This window comes from Struthio camelus, chromosome 4, assembly GCF_040807025.1.
Source record: "Struthio camelus isolate bStrCam1 chromosome 4, bStrCam1.hap1, whole genome shotgun sequence".
NCBI classification, from domain to species: domain Eukaryota; kingdom Metazoa; phylum Chordata; class Aves; order Struthioniformes; family Struthionidae; genus Struthio; species Struthio camelus.
In genome coordinates, this window is record NC_090945.1 from 58,715,140 (window position 1) to 58,728,493 (window position 13,354).

General features: G+C 39.3%; 1 protein-coding gene across 11 annotated transcripts in view; it reads right to left on the reverse strand.

The window, feature by feature from the left end:
* The window catches only part of ATP10D (ATPase phospholipid transporting 10D (putative)), a 50,872-nt gene that overhangs the window by 24,977 nt on the left and 12,541 nt on the right, over positions 1 to 13,354 (reverse strand). For 10 of the 11 annotated variants that reach the window (XM_068942956.1, XM_068942965.1, XM_068942963.1 and 7 more), the window contains 6 exons: positions 9,372 to 9,576; positions 5,297 to 5,382; positions 4,053 to 4,159; positions 3,178 to 3,309; positions 2,012 to 2,139; positions 1,613 to 1,865 (listed from right to left, as the gene is read on the reverse strand). In XM_068942956.1, the coding sequence (XP_068799057.1) occupies positions 1,613 to 1,865; positions 2,012 to 2,139; positions 3,178 to 3,309; positions 4,053 to 4,159; positions 5,297 to 5,382; positions 9,372 to 9,576 (911 nt within the window). Of the gene's footprint in view, positions 1 to 1,612; positions 1,866 to 2,011; positions 2,140 to 3,177; positions 3,310 to 4,052; positions 4,160 to 5,296; positions 5,383 to 9,371; positions 9,577 to 11,621; positions 11,795 to 13,354 lie in introns of all 11 variants that reach the window. The other variant, XM_068942964.1, reaches the window with a different exon arrangement.

Consider the following 13,354-nt stretch of genomic DNA (forward strand, 5'->3'; position numbering starts at 1 on the left):
AAGCATATGCATAATCTCTAGGGAGAAGCTAGGGCACAACATGAAATAGCTATGAACACAATCAAGGCACTGATATTTTTTGAAGTTAACGCTATCTGAACTCTTTGGGGAAATAAGCGGTAGACATACTATTCCTGGAACAGCGAGGCCTAGATCTGCCACAGCTAATACATTCTCACTACTCCTTGGTTTACCTCTTCTGAAATACTTTTCATGCCTGTAGAAAATACTCTGAAAAAGTATTACATCTTTAAAGTTGTTCATTCGCTAGTTCAAAACTTGAAGGTATTTCTTCTAACTCTGCTCGTCATCCTTCCCAGTAAATTATGCGAAGCCAAAGAAGTGCCAGGACACCCACAACACGCAGTTTTCCAAAGATGCACAGAAATTATTGTAAAAATGGTTTGTAACCATCTGTTCCTGTGACACAATAAAAGAAGGGCTGAACTGATTCCTTGCTGTGGCCAGCAGGGTGTGCCTATTGCTCGCTCAAAGCAAGTAATACCATCTGGCAGCAAAACCAGCAGAACCACAAGCAGTTTTTTAATGCACTGCGGTGATTCATGTGTCTACCTGTCTGCATCTCCTCTTTGATCTCATACAGAAACCTGCATTGCCTACCAACGAAATATCAAATGTCTGCAGTCACCAGTACTTGCATAGCATAATCGTGGTAAAAACTGTTTTTTTTCTAGTTAACAAATAAGCTAATTGAATCAAAGATTTTACAACACTATATGTTTCCTCTTGTGTCTGGAGTTGTATCTTCTCCAGGCCCTCAGAAGGCTACAAATAGGCTCTCATGAGATGTACACAGAAAGATATTCTGGTACGAGGCAATTCAGTGAGGCAGCAGCTATCCAGTAACATTGCTTTCTGACTTTTCAGCTAACAACAAACAGGTGCGTAAAGATGTAAGCAAGAATAAAACATTCTTAATGTTTCATGAAGGTACTTACCTTTGGAGCCTGAACACACTCCTGTACATACATCTGCTTGATTTCTACCTTAACATTACTGTTAAAGCCCTGACTTCAGGGTATATTTTATTAGGGTTACTGCATTCTCAAAGGCAGCAGTATGTTGAATTGGAGCCTTAAGGTACACTCCAAAAAAGCAGTACAGGACACATTGAAGTATCTTCTGTGGTAGTGAATAGGATGTTTGAACTCTAAACACTGGGCAAGCACTAGCTTAAAAAAAAAAAAAAGGGAGAGAGAGAGAGAGATGACTGACTAGATAGGCGACTTTCCAATGGTCTGGCTCTGAAAATTACAAGGAAAGAAGCAAAATGTAGCAGACATGATTTCCTCCAGAGAGAATAAAGAGTATTTTGTTGGTGGTACGAAATATGCTGGAACTTGACTATCAGCCCAGTAGCACCTCACATCCAGAGTTCAACTCTCTTAGTACACAGCACAATATATATGAAGGGATACAAATAATGGGGAAAAACGCATGGCTATTAGTGGGACCAGTCTGAACACACCCTCCATGAGTGTGTATTGCCACCACACAGACCTCACAAAGTCCACCTGACCCCTATGAACTTTCAGCTTCTCTGAGAACAGAGAAAGGACACATAACGCACACAGGTTGTTAAACGTCTTACCATTTTCCTCATGGCAATATTCCTGTCCTGCAATGCTACACCTCCGAAAAACCATCTTATTTTCAGTGAGAGTTCCAGTCTTGTCGGAGAAGATATACTGAATCTGGCCAAGGTCTTCAGCAATATTCAGTGCTCGACACTGAATTGTAGAGTCTGTCTTCTCATGGTAAAAATCAATGTCATTCTGGATTAAATAAATTTGTCCCAATTTGACAATTTCAATTGAAACATAGAGAGAAATTGGGATCAAGACCTACCAAAATAAAACATGAGAATTCAATGAAACCAAGTTCCTTGACCAGTTACAAACTTAAAGCAACGCCACGGAAGCCAAAGAGTTACTCCAAAGATACAAATAAGAACATAATATGACCCATGTTCAAAACAAACCAAAGTTACCTGTAATAAAATGATCATTGTCCAAAACATATTGAACCCTGCTAACGTCGGAGGAATTGATTTCCCATCTGGCTCAGGGATGTTAAAAAAGGGTATTTCTGAATACCTACTTAACCAAATCCCATGGCCTTGAAAACAAGAACAAGACAAAGTGAATCAGTTTTACATAGACTGCACTGTGGTTCAGGGTCATGGTGTTAGCTGTTCTACTCTGCAGTTACTCCACGCATTTAAATTATCATTTTAACTCTTGACCTTCTTCTCTAGGGGAACTCCATGTAAGTTAATTAACTGTTCGATGCATTCATAAACAAATGTCTTACTGCACTCATATCAATAGAACCTCTATACAGCGCATATTAAAACTAGAAGAGTACTAGTTACACTTGATGAACACTTCAAAAAAATTTTTTTTCAAAAACTCTGGCAATGAATTGTCTTATCCTTGCTTGTCCAGGTTTCATGTAACCTGTAATAGGTACATCCTTAGGTCCTAACCATCCTAACCAGTTTATGGCTCTGTGAAATAAATATTGCCATAGAAGAGATTCTGTGTAAATCAGAAGATAAGTTTATGGTAGGAAACTTAAAACTCAGCAGTAAAAGCAGTTTCAGGTAACACATACTGTGATTCGAGTGCATAAGATACATTTGTTAAGTGTAGTCTGAAGCAGTTTTTTTAAACAGCTTTTAAACAGCTTTTAAACAGCTTTTTGACTGGTCATAAAACTTAAGCCTGTTCAGATTTCAGTACGCAAACTCCCCTTCTAATCAACCCCTAAAATATCAAATACTTACAACTCTGCTCAAACTAGGCCTCTCCCCACAATACTGTACCTACTGTACGGTATCTCATTTTAGCTGAAAAATTCTAAGAGAAAATATGAGTTCTGCAGAGCAATTAGCGAGGAAAGAGGGAAACGAACTGGAGAAACGGGCTCCAGACCCAAGAACTTTCACCAGAAATATACCTTTGACAACACTGCAGATGAAACGTTACAACATACACTCAAACCCGGCAGCATCCCCCACTGCTAGGGAATTACACACGGGTAAAGGCAGTTTCTGAAATGGGGATTCATTAAAATGAACCAGCCCCAAAATAAAACAGTAAGAAGTACAGGATGAAAGGGGAAAATAGCAGGAGTTTACAGATTCTCACTTACCTACTGCCCCAGTTAAACACATTAAAATTAGAAGCAGAACACACCAAAGGATGTCAGTGTTCACTCTTCTTTCCAATTTACTGCGTTTGTAATGTGGGCCGCTGTTATTCAGTAATGCTTTGGTTTCATGGCCTGTAATCACAACACAGGTTGAAATTCTCTGCTAGCAAGTATAAGAACTAAAATATATTGCTAAAGCTCTATGAAACTGGATGTTTCTACTAAGCAGTATTTGAACAGAGATTCCAAACATAAGCAAGGGAACTAACTGCTCCTGCAATATAGGAAGTAAATCTGTCCTAAAGAAAGCAACAAGATAAATCAAAATTTGTTGCCTACACGTTATCTCATACCTGTTAATAATATCTCCTCCTATTTTAACAACCATATTCTTGATATTTTCTATATTATTTCTAACATTATTTCCTACAACATTCTGCACCTGCATTATAATTATCTGACTGAATATATAACATTGATTAGCCTTAAAATAGCTGCCCTTTGATATGGAATACCAAATAGCAGCATTAACTTCAATTCTGCGGCAGAAAAAACTCGTAAGAAAGCCACACATCTCCATGTCCCTTTCAAAATTTGGATTTGCCATAGCAGCTAACAACTGAGGAAAAGGACCTCTTCACACAGAACAGAACCGGCCTCTCATGAATACTCAGATGTATCAGCCCTTTACATTTGTAAAACAGAAAGAGACATCCAGTTTTAACGCTTTGCGCTATAGCTGCCTTATGCTGCATTCAAGCTTGCCGTCTCAGGGAAAAGAGAAGATATTTCCCTTTGTGTGATACTGTTTCTTAGGGCAGGTAACTTCATCGTGTTTGCAAGGAAATCTGTGAAAGCCAGGGTGGTTCACTAACCTGCATATACCACAATGCCTACAACAGCTTCTGTGTTTCTTACTGTGCATCCTCGGAGCAGTAAGTTCTCCTTGCCGAGGCCCACTCGTTCCTTGTTTGAATGCTCACTGAAAAGACAGCACGTTACCTTGGTTTACTTTCCAAGCCCATAGAACTCCACCAATTACCAGTCAAACTTTGGAAAAGCATGAGACAGCCTTTTTCCCAGAGAGGCTGCTAGTCACTGGCTACCATTCTGACACTTCTGGCTGGACTTTTGAAAAAAATGGAGCATTTGGCATGCTGATTGCCTTTGAAAACCTAGTCATGTAGGCACCACAGTAAAACTGTCATATGTTTACAAGCCTGGTGTTTTCTAGCTGACATATCAGAAGCAGGCCATGCAGCTGAAATGAGCTCAGGACAAACACCAAGTCTGAAAGCAGATGACTTCTATTTGGATTGCCAACATCAGACAAATTCAAACACAATTTATAATCTCATTCTAAAACTACTGTGTGCATGGTTAACCCCCATGGCATATTTTCAGTGCAGGTGAGCCCACTGTTACTCAAGGTTTTTCTCAGAGACCAAGATTTATGTATGTTTTTTTTTTCTTTTCATATTTCTAACATATCATTACCCACTACGAAGAGAGCAGACCATACACCCCTCAAAAATTGAAAACTAGTCACTCCATGAAATAGTATTTTGTCTTCCTACTGTCTATAGGAAAATCATAGACTTCTAAGAATAAAAGAGACAGATGAGAAACTAAGACCAAAAGGAGTTTGGTTAAGTCACTGAGGGTTACACAGAACAAGTCAGAGTAGGGGTGGAAGCCAGTCCTTCCCATTTCTGAAGCTGAGCAATGCAGCTTGTCCAATCAGGCAGTGGTCCAGAGTGAATATTAAGGACATAATTACTCGGCAGATATCACATGTCATTAACAGCAGATTTAAAATAGCCATCCCAAATAAGGAATACAAAATTGCAAAGCAGCCTGAACTAAGACGTTGAAAATATTCAATTAAAAAAAGAAAGTACTAGCAAGCTTCCCCAGCTCACAATCCGCTATTTAGAAAGCCCCTTCTGGAGGTCTATCTGCTTGGCTGTACTCAAAAACACAGTGATGCAAACTGACAAAAAAACAAAAGAAAACACATTGTAATTATTTTTTAAAGCAAACGTTACAAGCTCTATGAAAATTAGCACGAACACCAAAGCAAACGACATTAGCTTAAAGAGCTACCAAACCTACTTACATAAAGCCTCGGAAACGACTGAGGTCGTTGTTAGGACTTTCACATTCTATTCTACCTGAAAAATTTTCTGGATCAATTTCGGAGACCTAAAGCCACAGAAAAAAAACAAAGAACAGACCAAATGTGAAGGAACTTAGAAACTTCATCAAGTCATAGGTGTAGATATCTCTAAGAATTTAGTTTCAAACTTGCGAGTTGCTGATGTTAGCAAACCTACAAACCAGGGTCAATCAGACTTAGAGGTCAGGCAAGGACTTTCCAGTAAATATCAAACTTTGGCAAGTATCAGCTCAGTTGCTGATATCCTGATGACACTGGGGAGGAGAAAATGGTGCAAAGTGATGAAGAAAGAAAAAACATGCAAGAAGAGCATCTGAAAAGTTGAGATTTCCCTTTTTCTTTTCTCTTTTTTTTTAAATGGTGAGGAAAAAATAGACACTGACTTCTCTGTAAGTAGAACTGCTTCCAAACTGTGTTGTTTCTGATTCCATGACCAAGTTGCTAGCTGTGCTAACACAAAGAAAGTTTTTCAGGTAGAGCTTTTTAATGATGATTGAGCCTTACCAACACTGAAGAAACAGCTGTTAGGAAAGACTAGAAGTACATGTGGTGAATGAAGAGCGGGGGAGCTCTTCAATAAAGAGAAATGCCAAGCCACACAAACGTTCTTATTAATAAAGAATGAAACCTGACAAGAAGCAAGCAAAAGTTAAAGGCCCTTGTTTTTGGAATGACTGGGTACCTGCAATTGCAGTTGAAATTAATGGCATATGGGAATAGTCAGGATATGTGGAAATCTAGCCTCTGGTATAACAGAACCGTTTCCAAGTTGAGTGCCTTCCACTAAGTCTTTGGAAAGTTAGTTGTTCTACCCTTTAAAAAAATAGTGAATTTAAGGTTTCACACTCCAGGCCCAAGTCTATAACTCTTAGTCTTAACTAAAAACGCCTTCTGTGTAATTACAGGTCACTTAGAAGACTATATTGCCATAATTGGGTGACTCGTCACATGAGCAGAACAACAACTGTGGGCTAAAACACAACCCCATAAATATAATTTGAAACCCAGGAAGCATAACATTCTATTATTAGCATACACCTTAGTTGGCTTAATAAAAAAAAAAAATTTAATATATTTTGCTGCATTGATTTGTTGCACTATTCTAAGTCATGAACAGTCTTAGACAGATAACCTTCGCTCTCTTTGTAAATGCAATTAACTAACTGTGAAAGACCTTTTTCTCCACTATCTTTCTCTTGTTAATTTGTATAGGAAGTAAAAACTTTCTGTAAAATGTACTAGGGTACATTGATTACTGCTTCTCACGCATTTTGCCCTGTGCGACGATTATGCAAAAAAGAGAACAAAGAAAATGAGGATTACCCCATGAAGGGAGTAAAATAACCAAAGCAGTAGATTCGTTTCTTCTGCATTCTGGAAACTGTCTCCAGACATATATTTCTGGTGAAACCATATGATTTCTGATGCACAACTGAACCATGGTCAGACATCTTGGTCAGATGATCCCTAACAGCTGTGAAACAGTTGGCAGCAGCTTCTTGCAATATACTTGAAACAGCAACCACAAAACCTCTAGGTGCAACCCATGGTAGGCATAGGAATTATGTCTACTCTATGTCAGTAAAAAACAGAGGTGACTAAAACTACATCCAAAAGGGTGCCTATCTTGGGATAGGCACTCAGCTCTTCCTGGGCCAGAAGAAATTTATTTCTGTATCAGACTCCACTGGAATGGGGAGGGAGGCAGCTTCTCAAGGCCAGACTTGCTGTTTTGGCTGTGTTGTCGATACGATTTGATGGTATCGGGGGAGAGGGGGTGCATAGTCAAGATGGAAGAGGAAAACTGGCAACTCCTTTTATCAGCCTGGCAGAAAAGGACATCACTTTACCCTCCACTACGTCTGAGGATGCTGCAGCTCACCACTCGCAGTGATGGTATTTTGGCTTCTCCACCCCAGCGGATCTATGCATGGTTTGGCTAACCACATGAGGTGTGGAAGGAAAAGGACATTAATCCCCTCTTAACGGGAAACAAACTTCTAGTCTCTTGAAAGCAGCAGAGCAATGCCAGTTTATTCATTAAATAGCTCAGTATCCTCAGAGAGCAGTTTTTCAGGATATTTCCTTAAGAACGCCAAAGTGGATGGAGACGCCGTGTTCTGTGCCTTGTTGCCAGCTGTTATCTATGAGGCCTTTTGAGTTACCTCTCCCAAATTCTTTCCTGTTGTCATATATAAGCACGTCAAAAAGACTATGCTAGTCTAAGTTGCCAGAAAATAACATCTGACTGAACATCTGAGGGTTTCAACTGTTTCACGCTTCCATTTTGCGTTGCCTTTTCTTAAAGTAATCCCAAGTGCAAGAACAGTTGTCTCACTGATAACCTTTGTTTGTGTTTCCACTTGCTCAGAGTCATGAAGAGGAAGGGACATAGCGTTCTGACAAGTGGGTCGGGTCTTCTTAGTCCTCCTTAGATATCCTTTAATTAGATTTAGTTTCTCCTATTGCTCTGAGATGCTTAAAAAAAACTGGTACGCAACAAGTTAGCTGAGGGGGCAGGCAGTCAGCTAACTACTGCACACAGCACTGCCCAGCCTGAGTTTGTGAGGATGAAGCCTCTGGTTGGACCTGAGCTGTCAGGAGGCTGGAGGTGTGCGAAGTTGACCAGGCCTCTATATTCACAGTCTATCCAGTTCCAATGAGAATACCCTAGAATGACAAGAATTTTTGTCCAAGAATTTTTGAGGACAAAAACAAACAGTCTTCGATGGTGAAAAAATCGTCACTTTTTTAGACAGTATGACTAGCATTCTGGTGCAAGCCTTCTGGAAATAGAGAAAGTGGTCTCCTGCTTGAGTGAGGCCGAAAATCAAAGCTTGGAAGCAGGAGTTGGTATGAGATCAGAGCCATCTCAGTACGATGGCCTATCGAGTCATTTGAACTTTGGCTTATCTAATGATACTTATCTACAGAGATCAAATAGGCCTTTCAATCAGAAAACAGTATGACAGAAAGAAAAAAAAAAAAAAGAATGTATGTTTCTGTAAGGGAATAAGAAACATCTTTCTTCATCGATATCACACCATGGCTTTGGTTTTACCACACTCATAAGAATCAGAGGAGTCTTCCCAGGAAGGTACTCTTCCTCACCTCCTCATCACTGCTGACAATGCAGAGTTCTTGCGATTTTATCTCCAGAGGACTAAACAGTCTCTTCTTACAGACAGCACCAAGTCCTCTCTGCTGTTGCATTCAGTGTGGCCCGTTTCAGCATGAGTACCAGATGCGCTGAAGACTTAAAAAATGTCTTTATTTTTTTCTTTTGACACCATCTTCTTTGTGACTTTCTCCAGTATTTTGTCTACTAGACTTAATACTAAATAAAGTTGGTTTGTCTGGTATTAAAACAATGGCAGTTATCTCTTCAGGACCTGAAATGGCTTTTATGAATTGCTTATAAAGCCCTAACCATGTGACTTTCATGCTGGAAAAGCAAAGATCCACTGAGTTCACTTAGCGTGTGGAAAACTGCTGAGACTCAGCGATGTTCAGTCTTCAAAGGGAAGACAGCCCAGTTAGCACTGTTCACAGTAGGCTTGTAGCAGAAAGTCAGAGGGGTTCGAAAGGTTTTAGAAATCCTTGAAGGAACAGAGTTAGAGCTAAAAGTACACTTGCAATTGAAAAAAAAAAAAACAGTGAAAGAGAGAAGATAGTGTTAGGGCTAATAAGGTACACAGCTCTTATTCTAAAAAATTCCAATTTCATCCCAAGAAATGAAAAGCACTGTAAGTGACTTTCTGATATACAACTGAATATTTTTACTGGCTTGTGTCACTTGAAATAGGACTCTCTTATTCTGGGATAAGTAAACTCAAAGAGATTTGCTCCAGAGTAACTCTGGACACAAAGTAAAACTATGTTATCTGGTTAGTTTGCTTTTATCTGGGGATTACTGAGCTATCAAGAACTAGGTAATCTAGGAAGCTGGGGGCTTTTCTAGTTGATCATCTGGCATGTTGACTTTCTTAAGCCACTAGAAACACACAATTATCACCTGCTCTGAATATCCTCTCACCACCTGCCTCTGCTTTAGGTTGGTTTCTCCATCAAGGCCTGCTGTTTCAATATAACAGATTCCATCCAGGTCAGTAGAATATAACAGCACCATGTCAGCAGGAATGATTTCATTACGTGAAAGCCGGATGAAGTCCCCGACGTTGACATTTTTCCAGCGTTCATCTATGTATTTCTTCTCTTTTCTAAAATATATATAAAATAATAATTTAGAAATACATAAACTGAAAGCTCAGAGAAATACACTGTAGCAGAAGATAACTATAATAGCTAATCTGTGCTTTAAGTCATAAAAAAAAAAAAAAAAAAAAACCCTCCAATGAGACAGTCTGTTAGCTCAGGGCGAGTATAATTACAAATAATCAGCTCCTGGATCCCAGCCCTATCTTCTTGGGAACTGCATTTCAGTCACCCTCACAGAATTACTTTAGCTCCATTTAAAATTCAGGCCACTTGCTTCCTATATTTTTATTGCTCCCAGAAATAAAGCAGTGTTTTCAAAATTTCTCTTTGGGTGACGTTTTATCGCAACTATGCAAAACATCAAATCTTTTTCCCTTCTGATAAGGCTTTTAAAAGCCAAACGTCTGGTCTCCCAATATGATGAATGCCTACCAGGAAGCCAAGAATATTCAACTACTTCACTGACACTCTCAATAAACACTTGCATTTACAGGCTTTTAAAATATCCCTTCCATTATTTTTGAACTCAAGCTAACAAGACCCTATATTATGGAGAGAAGTCATTAAGAGCTCAGCTCCGTAAGCATTATTCAGAGTTGAAATCCTGTATTATTGTTACAAAATATCCAGATATTGACATACATAAGTTTGAGCTATCTTCAACTTTCCACTTATATCTGCTGTCCTGTCCTCAGCTGAGGCAAAAAAAAATCCTCCTTTTATGTAATCACAGCAGTTTATTGCAAACACAATTAGGTTTAGAGTGGTGAATAGAACGTGAGGTAACAAGCAACAAGGATCGCTTCACGAACTAGCTGGAGGCACACAGCAGCAGGCACCGCAATACGGGTGTTAGACATGCACAGTTGTTGTTGCAAACACTGCATGCGTCTGGCTGCAGTACCAACTACTACTGCCCTTGGTGATTGCATGGCTTTTCTGCCTCGCACAAACTAACCCTAGAGCTAAGTTTAAATAGAGGAGCACGTATTCTGCACAGTCCTGGTTTCTCAGTCATCCAGACTGGGGTATAGCCTGGGCTGTGCTAGGGCTGTCTTCCACCTCGTGCTTCCTGTCCTGGATCTCATCCTGGCATGGCTCAGAAGCGCGCTCGTGCTGGGGAGCCGGCACGCGCCCGCGTTCCACAGCACAGACACAGGCTAACAAATTTAGCAGTCTGGTAGTTTTGTGTAGACTTGTATCGGCATACTGGCTTTAATCAAAGGGTTAGTTATGTAAAACGCTCCTAATAAGCACTTAAATAGAAACAGGTACCTCCAATAACAAAGAAAACACTAGAAAAATATTCCCTGTAGTATGCTTGCACCCGTTCCTTTTGGGCCTGCGTTATCTGACAGAATCCCTTAGAAAACACTTCCCTAACAAAGAGAAGGCACAAAGACCACACAATTAACAAGCATATTCAGGACAACATCTCTAGTGAAGATAAGGTGGAGGTGGTTAAACTGCTTTCAAAGCGCAAGCAAACCAGAACCAGGAAGCAATGAAAGCTAATGTTAAATTAAGCCAATATAAACCATGTATTTGCTTCCTCCTCAAGATGCTCACCGCTGGTTTTCTAAGCGGATGGAAAATTAGCACAATGGAAAGCTTGTAAAATTTAATTTAGGCAACAGTCATGTCTATCAGAAGATGGATGGATTCAAAAACATTCCAAGAATTAACATTTAATACCAATAAATTCCCTTAAAATAAGGGAAAATAAGAACTGACGGAAAGATTTCTAAAACAAATTAACCCCCTAAAAGCCTTAGAAGATCTAAAAATGGAGGTAAAGAGGAAAAAGGAAGATTTGTATAAGCGGGACGTGATTCACAGTTACCGAAAGTATGACTTAAGCTTTGATCAAACAGAGCTTACTCTTACTTTCCCTCTGCTGTTGCTTCCATATACCTACAAAGGTGCTTACACAGTAAAGCAATTCAGGGAACTGAGGCGTCTGAAAATTAATAATCTGTTTTATTTAGGAATACCCTTCAGGCACTGGAAAACGCATCGGCATAAAGTTATGCATAGTCCAATTTACCTCGCTAAGAAGCGGAAATGAGTCCAAAGAGAGCGTAACATCCACTGCACCAGAATGCTCTAGTCAGTCTGTAACGGCCCCCTTTACCTCGCTCGTCAAACGTGACAGAAAGGATTTCAGAATCAGGCCCAGCAGGGAACTGGGAGAGAATTACTTTCATGTCCACCTTGTAACTAGAAGAGTTAGAGAAAGAACAGAAATGGAAAAGTAAGCAAGACAAAACAAGCTCTTAAAGCAAAGAGTAACACTATAGATTTACTAACACAAATCTGGACTTGATAGGACGAAGAAAAAAAGAGAAAGAGAAGACTGATAAAATCTAAAGTGAAAAGCTGCACTTTTTTCTGCCACTGAATTCTACAGTAATTTTTCAAAGTGGTAAAACCTTGGAATCTGCACAACCACAGAAATATTTGGAAATAAGTATTTTGTGACAGAGCAACCTTTTTGTTTTATCCTTGAAGTAATTATTGACTAGAGATTAAAAAAGGAGAAAACACACATATACTCTCACATCCCTAGATCTTTTCTTACTACCATGTATGTTACTGACAGCTATGAAGAACCAACTTGACTATGCTGCCAGTGGTGAGACTTAGCCCTCAGCAGATTTTAAAGAGAAATTTTTGCCATCATTACCCGTTTAATAAATGCGGGACTGACAGTACATGATGCTTTTTAATTTTTTTAATTTTTTTTACTTGATGCACCTGCACAAGTCCAACTTCCTCTTTGCTAGACCAAGGCCTGGGGCAGGAAAGGGAAGATAAAGGTAAGGCAGAATCTTCCAGAAAGAATTATTCTTGCTAGATCTTAACTGCATAAAGAAAAATTGGATATTAAATTATACCCGCGTTTCAAAGGTATACAATGATTTGCGTACAAATGCATTTGTAAAGGCTGGTAATTGTAACACATCCAGCTCTTGGAATGAAACAGAAATATATTCGAGAGGCCAGTGCAAGAGGGAAGAAGGGCAAAAGGCGGTACTGGCCAGCAAAGTCATCCTCCTCCCTACTGCTGCAGCTGGGACACACACACATTCTTCATCCAGTTCAGTGCCAAGTCAGCTAGCAACTTTAACAGTCTTTAGTAACAGCACAACAGGAGAATAAATGGATGTCCTCCACTATAATCACCTCACCACAGCTTTAATGAAATGAGACAAACTGTATGATTTTAAGAGATGCTTGAACAGAAGTGCTTCATACTTTGTGATTCATGGCTATTTAAATAAACTCACACTGCTTTAATGTTAACTTTTTAAAAAGCATGAGGACTTGCATAACTAAGAAATCAAAGTCATAGCAACAATTGCATAGTTAAGTGCACATTAACACATTTTTACTGTTTATTGATGTTTTCTTATCCTACAAGGGAAAGATGAGACAGAAAGAAATACACTTAAGCAACTCTATCTTCTTTTCTCACGTTTTCAAGACAGAAATAAGCTTGTCTGGAAAGAGCAGCCTCAGCCTCTGTGTATTTAGGGCCAAGTACAATAATTCTGATAGCAAATGGATAAATTCCAGTCTTGGATATAAAAACCCCAGAAGTAGCAAGCTGAAAACTCTGAAACTAGAGATGTCAAAGACATTTGTTATAAAGAAAAAGAAATGAGGAAAAAAAAGAAACTGATTTGGTAAAAAGTACCAAGAATTAGCATGCAGTTGCTCGGACAGATTTATTAAGGCACTAAGGCTCGTATGTTTCGTCACGGTCAACAGAGCACA